General features: G+C 53.9%; 1 protein-coding gene across 1 annotated transcript in view; it reads left to right on the top strand.

The window, feature by feature from the left end:
- The window catches only part of LOC104074954 (ankyrin repeat and SAM domain-containing protein 1A-like), a 66,422-nt gene extending 51,791 nt beyond the window's left edge, over positions 1-14,631 (top strand). The window contains 10 exon segments of the mRNA XM_009575268.1: positions 6,735-6,833; positions 7,220-7,392; positions 7,543-7,630; positions 10,388-10,552; positions 10,919-11,044; positions 11,256-11,327; positions 11,738-11,824; positions 12,209-12,346; positions 13,073-13,243; positions 14,512-14,631. Of these exon segments, the coding sequence (XP_009573563.1) occupies positions 6,735-6,833; positions 7,220-7,392; positions 7,543-7,630; positions 10,388-10,552; positions 10,919-11,044; positions 11,256-11,327; positions 11,738-11,824; positions 12,209-12,346; positions 13,073-13,243; positions 14,512-14,631 (1,239 nt within the window).
- Positions 14,632-16,513: the final 1,882 nt, after the last annotated feature.

The following is a 16,513-nucleotide window of genomic DNA, read 5'->3' as shown; positions in this document are numbered from 1 at the left end:
GAGGGGGCTTCGTCATTAACTGCTAATAGATTTGGGGACGAGGAGCTCGTTGCTGGCTGCGGTAGCTTTGTCGGCTCCCAGGAATACGTTCGCTATAGCTCATCTTTCTGAATTTCGCTGCCTTCCCTTATCCTCAGGATGCTGCCTGCGGCTGCGGGGCCATGAAGCCTGGTGGCTTTTTACAAGTCTGGCAGCGGGAGTAACCAAGCTCAGGCAGAGCCATCCGGGGCTTGCCAAATCCCCTTGCTGAGTATGTTATCGAGCCGCTGTATCCTGGACTGCAAATCCTGTACTGCCTGCTTGCATTACGTTCCTGAAAGCTGCAGCTAGCCGGTACCAAGATGACCAAAATGAAGGTTCCTGATCCTTTTTTCATCTGAAAGGAGAAATCCAAGTGGTGTTGAGGCTAAGGAAGGTGCAACCTCTGTTTTCAGGACTTGCTGTGTATTATCCCTGTTTAGGCTAGATCTGTGGTCAGCTGGATGCGTCTCCACCTCCCACATCCAGGCTTTTGGTTGCCAAAAGTAAAGCAATAGCAGTGGCAGCAAAATCCTTGACAAGATGCAAATTGTCTTGAATGTACTGAGGGGAAAAAGAAAAAGAGCTTTGTATGCATTAATCTAAGAAAAAATGGATGCTTTGGCTCATCCAGCTGAAGGCACTCTGCTATAGATGTTCGCAGAAGCCTTTGTAGTCTGGAAAAGCTGTGTTTGGGTTTTGCATCTGTTGCTTTTAATAGCAAACACATTCTGGTCCCCGTCTTCCCTGCAGTCCGTCGCCTGTCTTTAATACAGGGTTTAGTAACAGAGACAGCACTTGCGTTAGCGTGAGCTTAGTGAGACAGTCGGGATTCATTAAACTGCATTGCTGGCTGGATAAGAGTACGCGTCCTATACGAAACTTTCTTTGCCTCGGGCCCTTCCTTAGCTGGAAAGAGAGGATGGACTGAAGCCAGGCTCTGTGCAAGAAGCAGCATCTGAAAATTGGGTAGTTAAGTGCCTGCAGAGTGCCCTGCTGGAGGAGGAATGCTGGCAGATTTCAGCAGCTCTGATTTTGGCACGCTTGCCTTCGGGGTCACCTAACTAGCAGGAGGGGACGCTACCTTCCTACAATGTAACCTCTGACTGTGCTTTTTTTTCCCTTTAATGAGAAACCTGGAGCCTTTGCAGGCTGTTTAATTACAGTGCAAGATGTGAAGCATGACTAAAGCAGACCCTTTCTCTAAAAGCTTGTGTTTCTGCAGGCGGGTCGGCTGCACCAGCATCCTTTGGGGCAGCCCAGACGAGGACGTGGGTCACGGGCAGATCTCTGCCCTCCTTCGGGGCAATGCAGAGGGCAGAGACGGGGTTCAGAGGTGCTTCTCATGGTCGTGTGTATTTGTGCCATTCCTTGGAGGAAGCTCTGTTCAGCTCTGAGGAAGCTGAAGGCCAGGTTGGGGGATGAAAGCCCCTCCAGACTGTCTGGCAACCAGTCTCTGCCAGTTTGGAGCCGGGGAGTGGGATTCACCTTGCCCAATTTCAGATGTCTGCGGCTGGGCTGATCGTTCAGGCTCTTTGGATTGCTAGTGGGAGCGGAGGAGGACTCATCTGGGTGATGCATTTCACCGCATTGTAGATGCACTTGCACTGGAGAAATACTCCCTTCCTCCACCTAATGCACGTGTGTGCAGCTGAAGCTTAGGGAGGAAATTGTGCTCCTGTGTCCATTGCAAAAAAAAAGTTCAGCCTCTGCTTCCTGGTGGATTTTTTTAGGGATCATCCCAGCTCTTCTGGGCATAAAAAATTGCCAAAGGTTTTTCTACCAAGACTAATTAACGTGTGTGCATGGTGTGATACTAATATCTGGATTAACACAAGGGTGTGTGTTCTAGGAACAAACCCTGAACAAGCCACCCGCAGTGCAGGAAATGCTGAGAGCTCGTTCCTGATGGAAGCGAGGAGAAAATGGTGAGGTGCTGGGATGAACGGGGCTGTCCCCCACTTCCCCGGCGTGGGTGAAAGCGAGAGCTCTGGCCCGGGTGCAGCCCTGAGCTGCGCTCGCTCCGCTCAGCCCCGCAGCCGGGAGAAACACGCAAGGTAAAAAGCACTTGTCGCAACGAATAAAGTCTGAAATAGGTCTTTGGAAAGTCTTTTTGATTCTAATTGGCGTTTCTGAGGCTGCTGCTGGAGGATCATAGAGGATCCAGCTAACGGCAGAGCGAGTCCTTGGGAGCTTTCCTCTCCCCCACCTCGGGCATTTGCTGAATCCGTCCTGGGAGGACCCGGAGAGGGGCTGACCACGAGCCTGGGCTCAGACTGCCAGGGCTGCTCTGCAGCCTTCAGCGGGGCGCTTGGGAAATGGCATCTTTTGACCTGGGTGCCGACCTGTGTCAGCGCCAAAGGGGACCTTTGTTTAAAAAAAATAAAACAACAAAAAACCCCAAGAAAAAAAAAAACTAAAACCGAGCAAACAAAAACCTGTGTTGGCATATTGTTTAAAAATCAAAACCAAACTCCCCCAAAAAACCCTCACAAACCCTTAGAGCAGCTTTTCTGAAATTTTGCAGCCCTGCATCAAGGCAATCTCCCTTTGAGCAGCCCTTTGTAACGAAGAGGCTTTGTTTCATCTCGATGATGAATGCCTTGTTCCCTTTTCCTCCGTGAGCTGCTGGGTGTGGACGTGTCTGCGGTCATCCCCTCCTCGGTACAGCAACGAAATGGCTCTTGCCTGGTTCAGGGACAGACCTAAGACCCTTCAGCAGCCCAGTGCCCAGCGTGAGCCCGTGGTGCGGAGGTCAGGAAGGATGGGGCTGGCGGCGAGAAGCAAGTGAGATGCCGGGAGAGGCAGAGAAGGACGAAAGCCGCGGCAGACCCCAGCTGGGTCTCCGTGGCTGGGAACCCTCCTGGCTTAGGGGGCTTTTAGTGCCAAGTCATTAGTTGCTGGTTGAGCAGAGAGGTGGTTTTGCAGGCGCAGGAGCCCGAGCAGTGGGCAGGGCGCTAACCAAACCTGCGGCAATTGCTGCGCCGGAGGAGCGTGGCTCGGAGGCAGGTGGCAGTGGTGGCCCAGGCAAAGCATCTCTGCCCCTTGGCTTTTGTCTGAACAGCGTGTTAAATGCAAACAGGTTCAAAGTCTGCTCATCTGTTCGCTTGGCAAAGGTTAAAAGATCTCCAGTGTGTTTGCATTTAATTATCTATTTTAGTAGCGGATTATTTTTTTTTCATAGGAGGTGAAATCTGGATGGGTTTAAAGGACGTTTCTCTAAGCGGAGGCTCATGCACAATAGACTGTAATGATTTGTTCGGAGCTGCTATGCTTTGTCTATCCTTGTTAAGTACCCTGAGAATACGGACTGGCACTGAGGGAATTTAATGCGACACGTAAAAATAAGGAGCATTGGAGAAAGCTGTAGGCTTTACAGTCTTTAACGAGCTTGTATCCTTGCTACATAGCAAGCAATTTTCCTTGAATTTGAGATGCCAAAAGTGGGAGAACACCTATTGCCTTGTCTTGGGCCTGGCACTGGCCGTGTCCGCATAAAACAGGCATCCTAGGAGAGCGTGAGCTGCCAGCCCCGTGCTGCTGGTGAGGGAACGTGGCTGTGCTAGCCAGGCATTGCTGTGCTAAAGTGGATTAGCACCAGAAAGTCTCAACGTTGGAAAATATGCATGAGTAAAAATGTAAATAGGATCAGCAAGCTTGTTTAATTTTTATACGTGAAAATTACACATCACCATGGTCACAGCTCATTTGGCTGCGGACCGTTCTTGCTGTCCTGGTTGGTGCGTGAAGGGTTTGCTGGGAACCGTGCCCTTGCTAGCATCCTGCTCGAGCCCCCGCGCCTGCTGCAGCTCTGGCACCCAGCTCTTTACAGCGGAATTAAGCAGCAGAGCACCAAGACGGGCAGGTCGGGGGAGCAGAGCGGGCTGAGGTGTCGGGAACTGTAGGTTTCAGGTACCCGAGGTGTGACGTTAACCTGCTGCAGGGATTTTGGTGAGTCAGTCCCTTCCTGTGCTTCCCTTTGCCTCCCCCAGGTAGGGCAGTAATACTTTGCTCTCCAGGCTTACAAGAGAAATCCCATCACTTGCTCTAGCCCTCTTCTGTCCATTTAAAAAAGCCCTTTAAAAGCCATCTCCCTCTAGGAGATGAATTCCTTGCATATATGCTGCCTCGCAAGGATCTTCTAGCAATCCCTGTAGCAGAGCTGTAGCATGCAAAAACGTTTGTGCTAGGTAAGGTGCATGTCAGGGGAGTTAAGCTGCCTGTAATCCTTTCCCTCTTCCCCTGAGCTGAGCGCACAATCTCCCGCTGTTACAGGTATGCATATCAAATGTGACTCTTTGGCTTAAAATTTGTGAGCAAGAAAGGGGAGGGATGTTTTCTTTTTTTTTGGTGGGATGCTGCTGCTAACAAGCCAGTGCGGCCACTGCCTCTGACAGTGGCAGCCTCTCTGCTTTACTCACGTAAGGGCTTTGCTCTCAATGCAACGGAGCCTGCTGCTGCTCTTGCACCAAATGGGCACCCTTGGAGCCTTCAACCAACAAAAAAGCTTTTTTTTTTTTTTTAGTTTATCTTGTGCAATTGAGGGGAGCACAGAACAGCTTATATGACATAGTTACATCCTTGCACAGAGCTTTGTGTGTGTAGCATTACCACTCAGGTGAGAGCCAGGGGTTTCACGTGGCCTTGCTTGCAGGATGTGGGGTGCAATCCAAGAAAGGCGAGGCAGGTATCGGTGCCCCTGCAGAGCTGCCGCCCACCCACGGTGCTGTCTCGAGCAGTGGCAGTAGCTCTTTCCAGCTGGCAGCGGGTTTTTTCAGCCTGCTGGTATAAACTGACCTTTTGGAAAACAGGGAGCGAACCACCCTAATCGGCTGCAGGGTCTTTAGTCCCGGCTCTTTCTGCTCTTTAAACAACTCTTAGACAAATGCTTTTGTACTGCGGCTGTCTGCTCCAGATCTGCGGTCTCGGTCCCCCCACGGCCTGCCAGGAATTGAGGGCGTCGGGCATCCCTGCCTGCCAAGGGAGGATGGAGGCAGCGGAGCCTCCGCCTCGGTGCTGTGGGTGCTGACGGTCACGGAGTGTCTGCAGGGCCCTGCTTCCCCGCCACCCGCTGCTTTAATTTGCCACTGTCATTTGTTAAGTAATTGTTTCTCTGCAGTCTGGCCTCTGAGGGCAGCTCTCCCAGCGACGTTGCTTCGGGCATCTCTTATCTGTAGGGTTAATTCTCTGTTTCTCTGAATGGTTTTCTCTGCGGCCGAGGGGAAGAGCAGCTCTGGCATCCTGCCCAGCAGTTATCGCACCAGGCCGTGGAAGTGGTGGGCGCGATGCTGCCCGGGCTTGGTGCTGTCGTAGACCAGGCACAAACCAAGCAAGTCAGGAGCAAAGCGGATGCCGGCATTGCTGGGAGCGAGCCGGCCAGCGTTTGGCTGCAAGACTGGCGTCTGGCTCCATGAAATGCACCCGATGACTCTCATAAAGCCATCGCCGAAGGCAAGCTTTCCCCGTGAGCTGCCCTGGCTGCAAACGGGCCCGTGTGCTTGTCCAGGAGCATCTGAGAGTGGAAGGGACAGTGGGAAGAGCTGTTCCTCCTTCTCTGCCCTTGCAGGGCATGCTCAGGTGGGTTGGCTGCTCAGAGAGCAGCTCACTGCTTTCACGTTTGGCTGTTGTATTTAAAGCAGGTAGTACTTAACAAAACGTACGTGCTGAAATACTACAGAAGGCGCAGGGTGGGAAGGAATATAAAACATTTGCTGCCCTTTAAAGAAGATAATTGGCGATCTTCCCCTCGCCTTTCCCTCCTGAAGCCCCGGCCGTTCAGCCCGCTGTTCCCACAGCCTGCATGCCCCTGCAGCCGCATATTGCCCGACAGCCAATTTTAATTAGGTTTCTCTTATAAAACCAAAATGTGGAACAGCGAAGCGCTGTCAGCTCAGACCTTCAGCTGTGACTCTCCTGAGAGCAGAGGGAGGCAGGTCTGGGGAGGGGGGGGTCTGGGCTCGAGCCGAAGCCCTCGGTCAAACAGCAGCGTGGCTCTTCCAGCCATGGGTAGATGCGTCCGGGCTTCCCGCTGAGCTCTCCCCAGGTACGAGGGGCAGGGAAGCAGGCTGTGATGGAGGCTTTTAAGTGGGGGGGTAATGTCAGTGCGCTCTGCATGCGTCCGCTCTTGCTCTGCAGAGGGAAGAGGGGCAGAAAATGGGCTTTAACAGAGCGGTGTGCGGCGACCACAGTATCTCTGCTGTCACCGGGTGGGCTGCCTCCCTGCCCGGGGGACGGAGGACAAGTCTGACCTTCGCCAGGTTGCCTGCTCTCATGGAAAGAAATTCAGATTTCTTTCCGTGGAGGGAGGCTGAGCAGAGCCGAGTGCCCCTTCTCAGGCACCACGCGTGGAGGGGGGCTGGGGTTTACCTGGGCGTTGTTACACAGTGATTAAAGCATCTGCGCATCAAAGGTTGCTGTAAGCGATGGCCTGAAATCTAATGGCTGGAAGAGGATGCCGCAGAGTAGGCTGCGGGAGGGAGGGGATGGCAGTGCTCTGCCCCACCGATGCCATGTGTGCCACAGCCCCTCTCGTGTCAGCCCTCTCGGTGCCCAAGGTCGGCATGTGGGGCAGAGCCTTCCTCCTCCTCCTCTTCCTCCTGCTGTGGGGACATGCCGGGAGGTCAGGAGGGTGCTGTAACGCGCGTGATCTCTGCTCCTGCACCTGATGTGGCTTCTGTTGCCCTCTGCTCCCATGTCGCTCCTTCCTGTTCCTGCAGGGCTGTAATGTCATGGAAGACCAGGACCTTCGGGACATCGGGATCGGTGACCCGCAGCACCGTCGGAAGCTCCTCCAGGCTGCTCGCTCCCTCCCGAAGGTCAGCACCGACACCCCTCACATGAAGCAGGGTCAGGGCATTGCTCACCACGTCTGTGAAAGCAGAGGAAACAAAAGCCACGTCCTTGTGACCCACAGAAGGGTCGAGGGGCTGTGGGAAGGGTTTTGGGAATAGCAGGGAGGAGGAGGAGGAGGAGTATATTGGTCCGCCAAGCTATGTGGATGGGATGACTCCGTGCTGGGGAGAGGGTGGCTGTCCCTCCTGCCACTCTTGATCCCAAGTGCATTCCCTGTTTATACAGTGATTTTTTACTTTAAAGCTGCTAATGGAGATGCTGATGGCCTTTAAACTGATTTTAATTGACTCTGGATGCCTTGGGATCCCAGCCCGCTGGGGCTTTTAACCCTTTTCTTGTGCTTTTACAGTTGAAACCCCTGGGCTGCGATGGGAACAGCCAGCCTTCGGTTCCCGCATGGCTCGACTCTTTGGGGCTGCAGGATTATGTTCAGTCCTTCCTCTCGAGTGGCTACAGCTCTATTGACACTGTGAAAAACCTCTGGGAGCTTGAAATAGTAAACGTGAGTATTGCCTTTCTCTTGCCGTGGCAGTGAGATCCTGCCCACGTTCCCTCCAGGGCTGTGACTTGCCGGGAGTCGTGTTCAGCGGGAACAGCGCTGCTCGAAGAGGGGAAGCTTTGCTTCCTGCCGAGGGCAGGAAAGCCTACAGTGGCCATGGTCTCTCCCTGCAGGTGTTGAAATTTTTTTTTCATCGCCTCCCTGGCAGACAGACCGTATGAGGAGCCACCAGCAAAACCGCCGCGGTTCTCGCAGCTGAGAGTGAGTCACTGTTTGTGTTCCCTGCCTGGCTGATATGTCTGTGCAGAGCGTGCTCGGCTGTGGCCGGGGTGCTTTCTTCTGTCCTGGCTCTCCTTCACTTTCCTCCCTTTCTTTCAAAGAGCTAAACCTGGGTCTATCAGGAATAATTGTCCCCTTTCTGATTAGCAGCTGTCACCTCTGGGGGACTCAGAGATCTGTAGAGGCTGTTTACTGAGAGCTCAGGTCCTGGATGGGTGTCCAGGCTCAGAGAGGGAGACACGTTCAGCCTTACTCTGCTGCTTTCATGCACAGGAAATTCTACCTAGCAAAATCTATAAAAAAGGGGGGGAAAAAACCCTACAATGTCAATATCTAAGTTAAAACTCCTTTGAAGGTAAGTATTGAGACTAATGAGCATAGAGAGCGATCTTGGAAAACTGCATTGCTTTTTTAAAAAAGGAAAGGGTAAAACTTAAATGGCTTGTTTCTTTTTAAAACAAATCGATTTGACCTGGAAGCTTGGGTTGCTCCTGGTTCTTAGATACTTAGTGGTTTGGGAAGAAAGTTCTTGAAGCATTGAGACAACTGCACATCTGGCTGTGTGGAGGAGGGAGTGTTTTGTGTTAAACAGTTCCCATGGATGCACCTTGGCTGCTGCTGGAGATGATGCAGAGCCCAATACTCCCATTCTGAGCATGGTCAAGCACAACTTGGGAAATGTAACAGCCAGGCTGGCTCTGACTTGGCCAGAGCACCTGGAACACTTGGGCAGAATAAAAACAAATTACAAATTTGGTACGAATTCTGCTATGGCTGGGCCCCGCAACAACAAACGTCATCGTTTGTTTGGAGGTACGCGCTCTAGCTGGAGTGGTGGACAAGTTTACCAACTCTCAGCTTTCTTCTTTGCGGGTCAAACTCCATCTTCCCTGTGCAAAACAAAGCTGAAGTGTGTGAACACATCAGTGCTGGGAGAAATCTTAACGTGGCCAGTTGTATCCGTTCAGCTTTTCACCTTATTAACTCCAGCGACCCAAGCAGCAAATACTCGCACAGGCACGACCCTGCTATTGAAATGAGTGGGGGAAGATAACATTCAGCCCTCGCAGGTCAAATTCTGGATGCTGCCCCATGGGAAACATCAGGCAGCTCCTTCAGATCAGGTGCCTCCATGCAAGTTGGGTGCCTGCACTGAACGGGTAGCAGGGTGCTACTCCCACCTCTGTGCCCTGCACCGAAAGGGAATACTGAGCTGACTTTCTTCCCCTTGTTTCCTGGCCAGATGTAAGGCAGCCTTCCCGCAGGCAGGAATGTGACATGGCTCAGCTGGTGAGATGGGATGCAGCTGGGACCTGTGTTTTGATTGTGCCGGTTGGGAGTCTGAGATCTGTCTCCCTGGGCCGGCTGGGCTTCTCTAGAGCTCTTGCTCTCGCTGCCAAATAGCACTCGACGTGATTTGTGGATGTTGATTTTTTGCTGCGGGAGTGGTAGCCTGAGGATGTCAGGCCCTTCGTTATCGGGGTTGGCTGGGAGGGGAGCCGTCGCATTCGCCGTTCTTCCTGAAAACCGACATTTGAGAGCTGAGTTTGGCAAAACCCATTGAGCTTGCAGCTAACCTGTGATCTCGGGAGCAGGGCGGCGTGCCACAGAGGGCGAGCGTGTCGTGCTGCTTCCTCCCAGTGTTTGCAAATCAGCTTCCTGGAGCAGGAATTGGGAGTGATGAGAGTTTCCCCATCCCAAACATCTGGTCCTTGCCCTGCTGCAGAGCTCTTCCCTCTTGCCTTGGATTCCTAAGGCTTTTCAACCAAAACAGTCTTAGCTGAAGTAAGTTGGGCTGCTGTGCCCTGCTTGCTCACACTGGATTTTTTAGGAACTGGGGTTCAGGTGTAAAAAAAGAGAGGGTTCACGCTGGTACTGCACCAGGAGCGAGTGCTTGAGAGCTGGGAGGGTGCCACGTACAAACCCTACACCTTCGCCCTGCTGCTCAACCACCCCCTTTTCAGACGACGAAAGGCCGGACAGGCAGCAGCCAGCTGAGGATCTGCAATTCTCTGAAGTCTCCTCTTGAGACTGATGAGACTGAAGGCAGCGTTGTTGGTCAGGGAGAGGAGTCCTTTGGTGCAGCATCAACTGATTGATATGCTGGACGGGGAGGCTGTGTAAGAAAATGGGCCATTTGCAGCATTTCCTGGTGCTACAGCTGGTGCGATCCAGCGCCTGGCTCCGGCGTGGGGAGCGGAAGGACGTCAATGGCAAATTAAGCAAGTCCGTTGAATAGGACTAATGCGTGTTGCAGCTGTGAGCTTCCCGCATTGTCTGCCGGGCCGGTTGGCACGTACAGGCAGCGAATCTTGCCTGCAGTAAGAGCCAGGCTGTCAGGCGTCTGGGCTGATCTCTCGCTGGGCTCCCAGGGCTTTTCTCCTGGGGTGGCTGATGGTCAGCGGCTTTGAGTGCTTTGCTTAGTGCTTTAGCAGATCCTCTTCCTCTATAAACACCCTGCCCGCAGCTCAGTGTGTCTCCTGCCCTCCCGGGATGAGCTCACGGGAGGCGGAGGTGTGCTTGGCAGGGCTGCATACCTGCCTGAAACTGTCCTAGAGCAAATCAAGGGTATCATGCGGAAAATAAATGGTGTGATTGATGGCACTGAGGCAGGAGCCTGCAGAGCAGGAGCTGACCCCGTTAGCTCTGTTCGTTGCACCCTTTGTGTCGGGGTGCGAGGGGTGGGCACGGCTGCGGCACAGGCTGACCGGGATGGTTATTGGTGTCTGCCTCTTTCAGTGTCAGGACTTGATGTCCCAGACATCGTCGCCCCTGAGCCAGAACGACTCCTGCACGGGCAGATCTGCCGATCTCCTGCTGCCCTCCGGGGACACCGGGAAGAGGCAACATGACCGTGGCACCGAGGTTGCTCCCTATTCCAGAGCTGAGCGCTACAAAGCACAGGTCAGTGGGTGCTTTTCTGTGTCCTGGGGGCCCCTCTGCAGGGGGGACTGTGCAGACTCCCCCTTCTCTGGAGCCAGCGAGGAGTCAAGACGATGCGTGGAGAGCCAGAGAGCCGGTCAGGCACAGCTTCCCTCCAGCATTAGAGCCAGCAGCTCGTTTATGCCTCAGACTCACCTTGAAAATGGATGACCCACACTTCCATCAGCACTGGCATCTTCACCCACAGCGTGCCGCCTCTTCCCAGCCCCTGTGGGATTTGGCCATCGTGACCCTCAATTGCATCAACCCAAAGAGCCCTCCTGGGATCTGTGTTTCAATCCAGGTTGGACCTGTTGTGGCTTCACATCCGTGTTTCTTCCCTTCCAGGAGGACCGTCGGGAGTCAAAGCTGACCCTGCGCCCCCCCAGCCTAGCTGCCCCGTACGCCCCAGTCCAAAACTGGCAGCACCAGCCGGAGAAGCTCATCTTCGAGTCCTGCGGGTACGAGGCCAACGTAAGTGGCTTTTGGCTTCTGGGGGTGGTGAGGATGAGGAGGCTCTGGGGTCAGGTTGTTGCATGTAGAGTTGTCACGCTTCCTCCCCCTCTCTGGGTGACCTGTCCCTCCCCAGCCACGGCTGCAGGCCGCTCGGGGGGCCGTGGCATTGCCTTGGGTTTGGCAGGGTTTCCTGCTTGAAGCCTTTAACATCTCTCCCTCTTCCAAACAGTACTTGGGCTCCATGTTGATCAAAGACCTCCGAGGGACAGAGTCTACGCAGGACGCCTGTGCCAAGATGAGGGTACGGAGGCCATGGGGACAGGGGATTCGCTCACAGCCTGTGGTGGATGATGTGGAGAGGGAAATGGGGGGATCTCGGTAATGCCATGGTTCCCCAAACCCTGCAGGCTGCCCCAGGGCACGTCACAGGCTGTGCCGCTGTGGCTGGTGAACTGCCCCTCCCCAGCACTTTTCCCCATAGTTGGGAGGTCTGTGCAGTGGGAGAACGGGCGTTCTCGCTGGGGAAGGAGGTGCTGGGTTCGCTTCAGATCCCCGTCCCTTCCCCTCTGCTTCCACCAAGAGCAGGCTTTCCTCCTCCTGGTCCAAGACCCCCAAGGCCTGCCTTTGTGTGCCTCTGGGGTGGGCTGGGGAGGTGGTGAGGAAGGGAGCATTTATTCACAACCGGTCACTTGAATGTTCTTGTTTCTGAAGAAATCCACAGAGCATATGAAGAAGATCCCGACCATAATACTGTCCATCACATACAAGGGGGTGAAGTTCATCGATGCCTCTAACAAGGTGAGCTTCAAATGCCTTGAAGCTGGTGTCTGGAGGGACAAGATCTGCATCCCACCTGCCTGGGGGCTGCAGGTCATACCTAGTGGCTCCAGAAGCCACGGCTGATCCTGAGGAGCCCAGCTTCTGAGGATTGCAGGAGAACACCAAGGTGGTGATGGTTATCTGAATGCCGAAGGCTTGGCAAACTGGCTGCTTGTGGACCATGTTGCCATTTATTCCTACTGTGGGAGGGAGCTAGGATTGGTCTGGCTGGGAGAACACCCCCCTCCGCCAGTACCTGTTTTGCTCCCTGCCCCCAGTACACACTTGCCACGACCACCGTTTGCTGGGGGTGTATTTGCCATCCCGAGAAGGGTGACGGGTGCTTGTGGTTGACCCCGGCAGAATGTCATTGCTGAGCACGAGATCCGGAACATCTCCTGCGCTGCTCAGGACCCCGAGGATCTCTGCACGTTCGCCTACATCACCAAGGACCTGCAGACCAGCCACCACTACTGCCACGTCTTCAGCACTGTGGATGTGGTGAGTGGGTTATCGCATCTCATCTCCCAGCACGCTGCAGTCCTTTGCAGTCCACTTATTTCATCACTCAGCTTTATCAGCGAGTCATAGAACAGGATCTGGTCCGTTCTAGGGCTCTTTTACCTGTTTCTACCCTAAAATATTCCTTTCAGGGTCTTGGCTCAAAATGCTTTTACTTTGGAGCTCTGTTGACAAAGATAGTATTTGTCTGGCTTTATTACTGCAGTCTCCAGTGCTGAATAAAGCAGGGCAGGAGTTTTTCCCTCCTGGGGAATATGCTGTGAACAAAACCCTAATACGCTCTCAATTATGTCGAGCGTAATAGGCTGATTTAACAGCCTTTTAATTCGCTGAGAGTGTGGAAGCATAACTTGCTTTTATTCTTGGGCAGAATCGGCTGTACAAGACATTTGGGCTTTACAATGCAAAACGCTGCTAAACTGCGATGCTTACGGGGCTGTAGCAGCTCGCAGGTGGTCCCACCGGCCGGGGCTGTGCGAGCGTGGAGGCGGCTTGGTGCCAGCTCCCCCACGGGGCAGGAGCTCAGCGCTGCCCCATGTGTGCAGAGCGGCTTTGCCAGGGATACAGCAGGATGCGACCTGCTAACGGAAAGGCGATGGGCTCCGCCGAGGTCTGCATCTCCAGAGCAAGGTGCTGAGTGCATGGACTCTGCGCAGGGCGAGGTATGCATCTAACGGCTTTGTGTTTTCTGTGGTCTCTCCGAAGAACCTGACGTACGAGATCATCCTCACGTTGGGGCAGGCGTTCGAGGTCGCCTACCAGCTGGCGCTCCAAGCCCAGAGAGCGAAGCCTCTGGGTGCTGCAGCAGGAGAAATGATCGAAACAAAATCTTCCAAACCGGTGCCTAAACCGCGAGCCGGCATGAGGAAATCTGCAGTACGTATGTGCGGGCTGGCAGGCTTCCGGGTGCGATCTGCGTGGTCCAAGCTGGGATTTCTCTTGGGCACCACACGCTTAAACCTCCCCCTTCGTGGTGGGGGGAGCCCAGATGCAGACACGATGCCTGTAGCTTCAGGCGCCGCTGATGTTGCAGTGTCCGTGGCTCTGCTGGCAGCACTGCTGCGGTGTAAGGGCTTCCCTGGTAGGGTGAGGGCAAGCAGAGGTGGAAATAGCCTGGGTGGGATGGGGGTTAAGTGCCCTGCTGGGTCCAGCACAGCTTCCACGTGCAAACCCTGCAGAGCCACAGTAAGATCAGTAGGTAACCTGCGGTTTGCAGCACGGGAGTGCCCCTGTAGCCAAAACCAGCTAAGACTGGAGCTGCTGAGGAGCAGGGACTGCTGCATAAGCCATTGCCTTCCTTTAATGTCTCCTTTTGTCTGTGTTCTGCTTGCTCCCCCCGCTCAGGTGCCGCTCCCTCCCGACACTCGCTGTTGTTACTGTCACACCTGTACAACACACCGCCCCTCCTACCTGCCGCTGCAGTCTGTTAGTCCCGGAGCTAAGGTCTTTACCCTTCTTCCTGCCATCTTCCATTACGAACCGACCCGGGCTGCCCCAGCTGCCTCTGGCCCGCCTGCCTCCCCGCTTCCCACGTCTCCTGCTGTGGTCCCGTGTCCTGCCTCGCTGCTGTCTTCCCTCCCCACTCGTTCCAGGGCCGTGCCATGGGCTCAGATGAATCCCAGGGACAAACCGCTCATATCTGTCCCCGCTGATGTAGAGTGGCAGCTCTCAACTAACTGCGTTGCTCTTTCTGGAGTTGTTAACCTTCCTGTAGGATCCTGATTTAGGAGGACAAGATGAAAGAGCCTTGCTTGGTCAGGAGAGTAAATCATGTGGGAGCTCACCTGCCAGGAGCTGTCTCCCTCTCTCTCCCTTTGCCTCTTTTTTTATAGTACCATCTTTATAGCCCTGAATTTTTCATGCTTGTTTGTGAGATGAAGTGAAGCTGTCACTAATGGTAATAGGGGCTTGCAGGCCTAACTCAGGAAGTCATCTCAGGGTCCTGGGTGCTGGTCCGTGGCTAGACACGTTTTGGCTGTGAAGGACTCGAATGCCTCCCCAGTGAGAGCTGCTTCCCCGCACATGTGCACGTTTTTGGGATGGGCGTTAGGCAGAGCAGCAGCCTCTCTGTGCTTTGAATCCCCACTCGTTCTGTCCCAGAAGCACGGGTGACCTAACATGCTCTTTCTTTCTTTATTTTCTAGCTGGAGCCTCCTGAAGTGGACCAAGACTCCCAGTCTCATGCCAGTGTCTCCTGGGTCGTGGACCCCAAACAGGACTCCAAGCGGACCCTCAGCACTAAGTATGAGACCACTATCTTCTAAAGCAAACACACCCCGTGTCCACCTAGTCTAACCGTGCCTTTGCGATCTGATCTGTCTGCTGTTCTAAACTCCCTCTTCCTCCAGCTGCTCGCACTGAGCCCCGCGTAGGCACTACGTCAAAGGCAGCAGCACTTAGGAGACTGTAGACTTAAACGGCTTTTGTACCTGATCACTACTGAACACTGTGAATTCTCCTTACTCGGAAACAAGGGTAACACGCTGTTAGATATCTGTGAGGTGGGAGGTGCAGAGGGATGCAGGCTGGGGGAATCGGAGATGTGGATCCAGGAAGCCGCCTGCTGTTTTCACGTCTTTCCCCTCGCTCTGGCACTGTGAATCCCTGGGGCAATGTGACACTCCCCAGGCCTTTTTTTCTATTTCACCTTCTTATCCTTGGACTGATGGAGACCTCTTGTCTCTGCGGTGCACGCACTCCCTCCTCCTAGATCCTCTTCTTCCCGACTGAGCCACGGCTGCGTACTGTTCCAGTGAACTCACCCCTCTTCTTACCTGCCATTCGAATCGACACTAACCACTGTGATGCTGTCTGCAAATAACACACGTTCACTAGATTTCCTCACGGGGACCCTTGCCCGCAATCTCTCCCCTCGAAGCCTGGAGCAGAAAACCTGCTCTGACGGGAGCGCTGGTTTGGGCCGGGTGTGATGTTCCCACTGTGAGCTTTGTCCCCTCTCGGAGATGAGGTGCCGTTTTGGTTGCATGCATTTCAGTCCCTGTAGGATTTTTTTCCCTCCCGTAGTCCTTCTGTTTACACTCACCAAACTTCTTGTGAGCTATGGGCATAGTTCTCACTTGGCAGATTGTAAAGAGGTTAAGCTTTTAAAGGCACATGTTGTTAGCCCCGTGTTGGGAAGGAAAAGTGTTTGAGAGGGGCTGGATACTGTTAGAGGTCTGATAAAGCCGTCGGAGCTTCTTACAGTAGTTGTACTTTTTTAGCCGAAGGGAGAAACATGATTGAAATCAGTCTGCTGCCAATCCCAAAGCTTGTTTTCAGTCTACAAACCATTGCACGATGAGGGCTATAGGGATCTTGAAACATCTGTCACCTTCCATCCTTGAGAGCGAGGATTTCACTTAGAGATGGCCCTGCGTCAGTGCGCACCTCTGCCTTTTCTGGCTGTTTCTCAAGTGCGCGTGTTTTTCCTCTGGGAAAACATCCCCGTTTCTGTGTATCTCAGTAGAAGCAGCTTTTAATTCCAGAACGTGACTGGGAATCATTTGCGTGAGACCACAGGGCACTAGGTACAGGTCAGGCAGAGCTGGGACACATCTGGGAATGCCATACAGCGGTTCACGACCCCATGGAAGCCCCAGCGAGCCATCCATGGTCCTACCTCTGGTTCCTTCGCTTGCATTTTCAAAGCTCACTGAGATGAAACTGAGGAGGAGGAGGAGTATGATCTGATGAATAACAGTGCTGGGAGGCAGGACTCCTGCCCTGGTGCTGCTTCTCCCTGACTTGCTGTTCGTCCAAGCAACTTCACCTCTCTCTACCTCAGTTTCCCCATGTACGGGATAGGGATGTACTTACCTACCTCTCGGGGGTGTAAGGCTCACTCCATTTGCAGAGAAGTTTTAAGACCCTCTAGTGAAAGGCGCTGCGACTTCCACACCGTGGCAGCAAACCCCCGACACTCAGCCTCGCTCTCCTGACCGATGAAGTACTTAACTCGCACAGACGGCCTCGTAGCAGAGCTGCGTCTTGGACCCCGACCAGCTCCTCGCAGGCAGCGGCTGTGGCACCTTTCCCAGGGAGAGGGCTGAGCAGATGGGGCAGTGGGAGAAGGGCTGCAGCCGTGCGGTAGTTGAGCTGCACAGAGCTCGCTGATGTGCACCTTGATGCAAGTGTCGGAACTCACCG

Source organism: Fulmarus glacialis, unplaced genomic scaffold, assembly GCF_000690835.1.
Source record: "Fulmarus glacialis isolate BGI_N327 unplaced genomic scaffold, ASM69083v1 scaffold18723, whole genome shotgun sequence".
Classification (NCBI taxonomy): domain Eukaryota; kingdom Metazoa; phylum Chordata; class Aves; order Procellariiformes; family Procellariidae; genus Fulmarus; species Fulmarus glacialis.
Note: the sequence above shows the minus strand (reverse complement) of the source record. Positions and strands in the feature narration are given on the sequence as shown.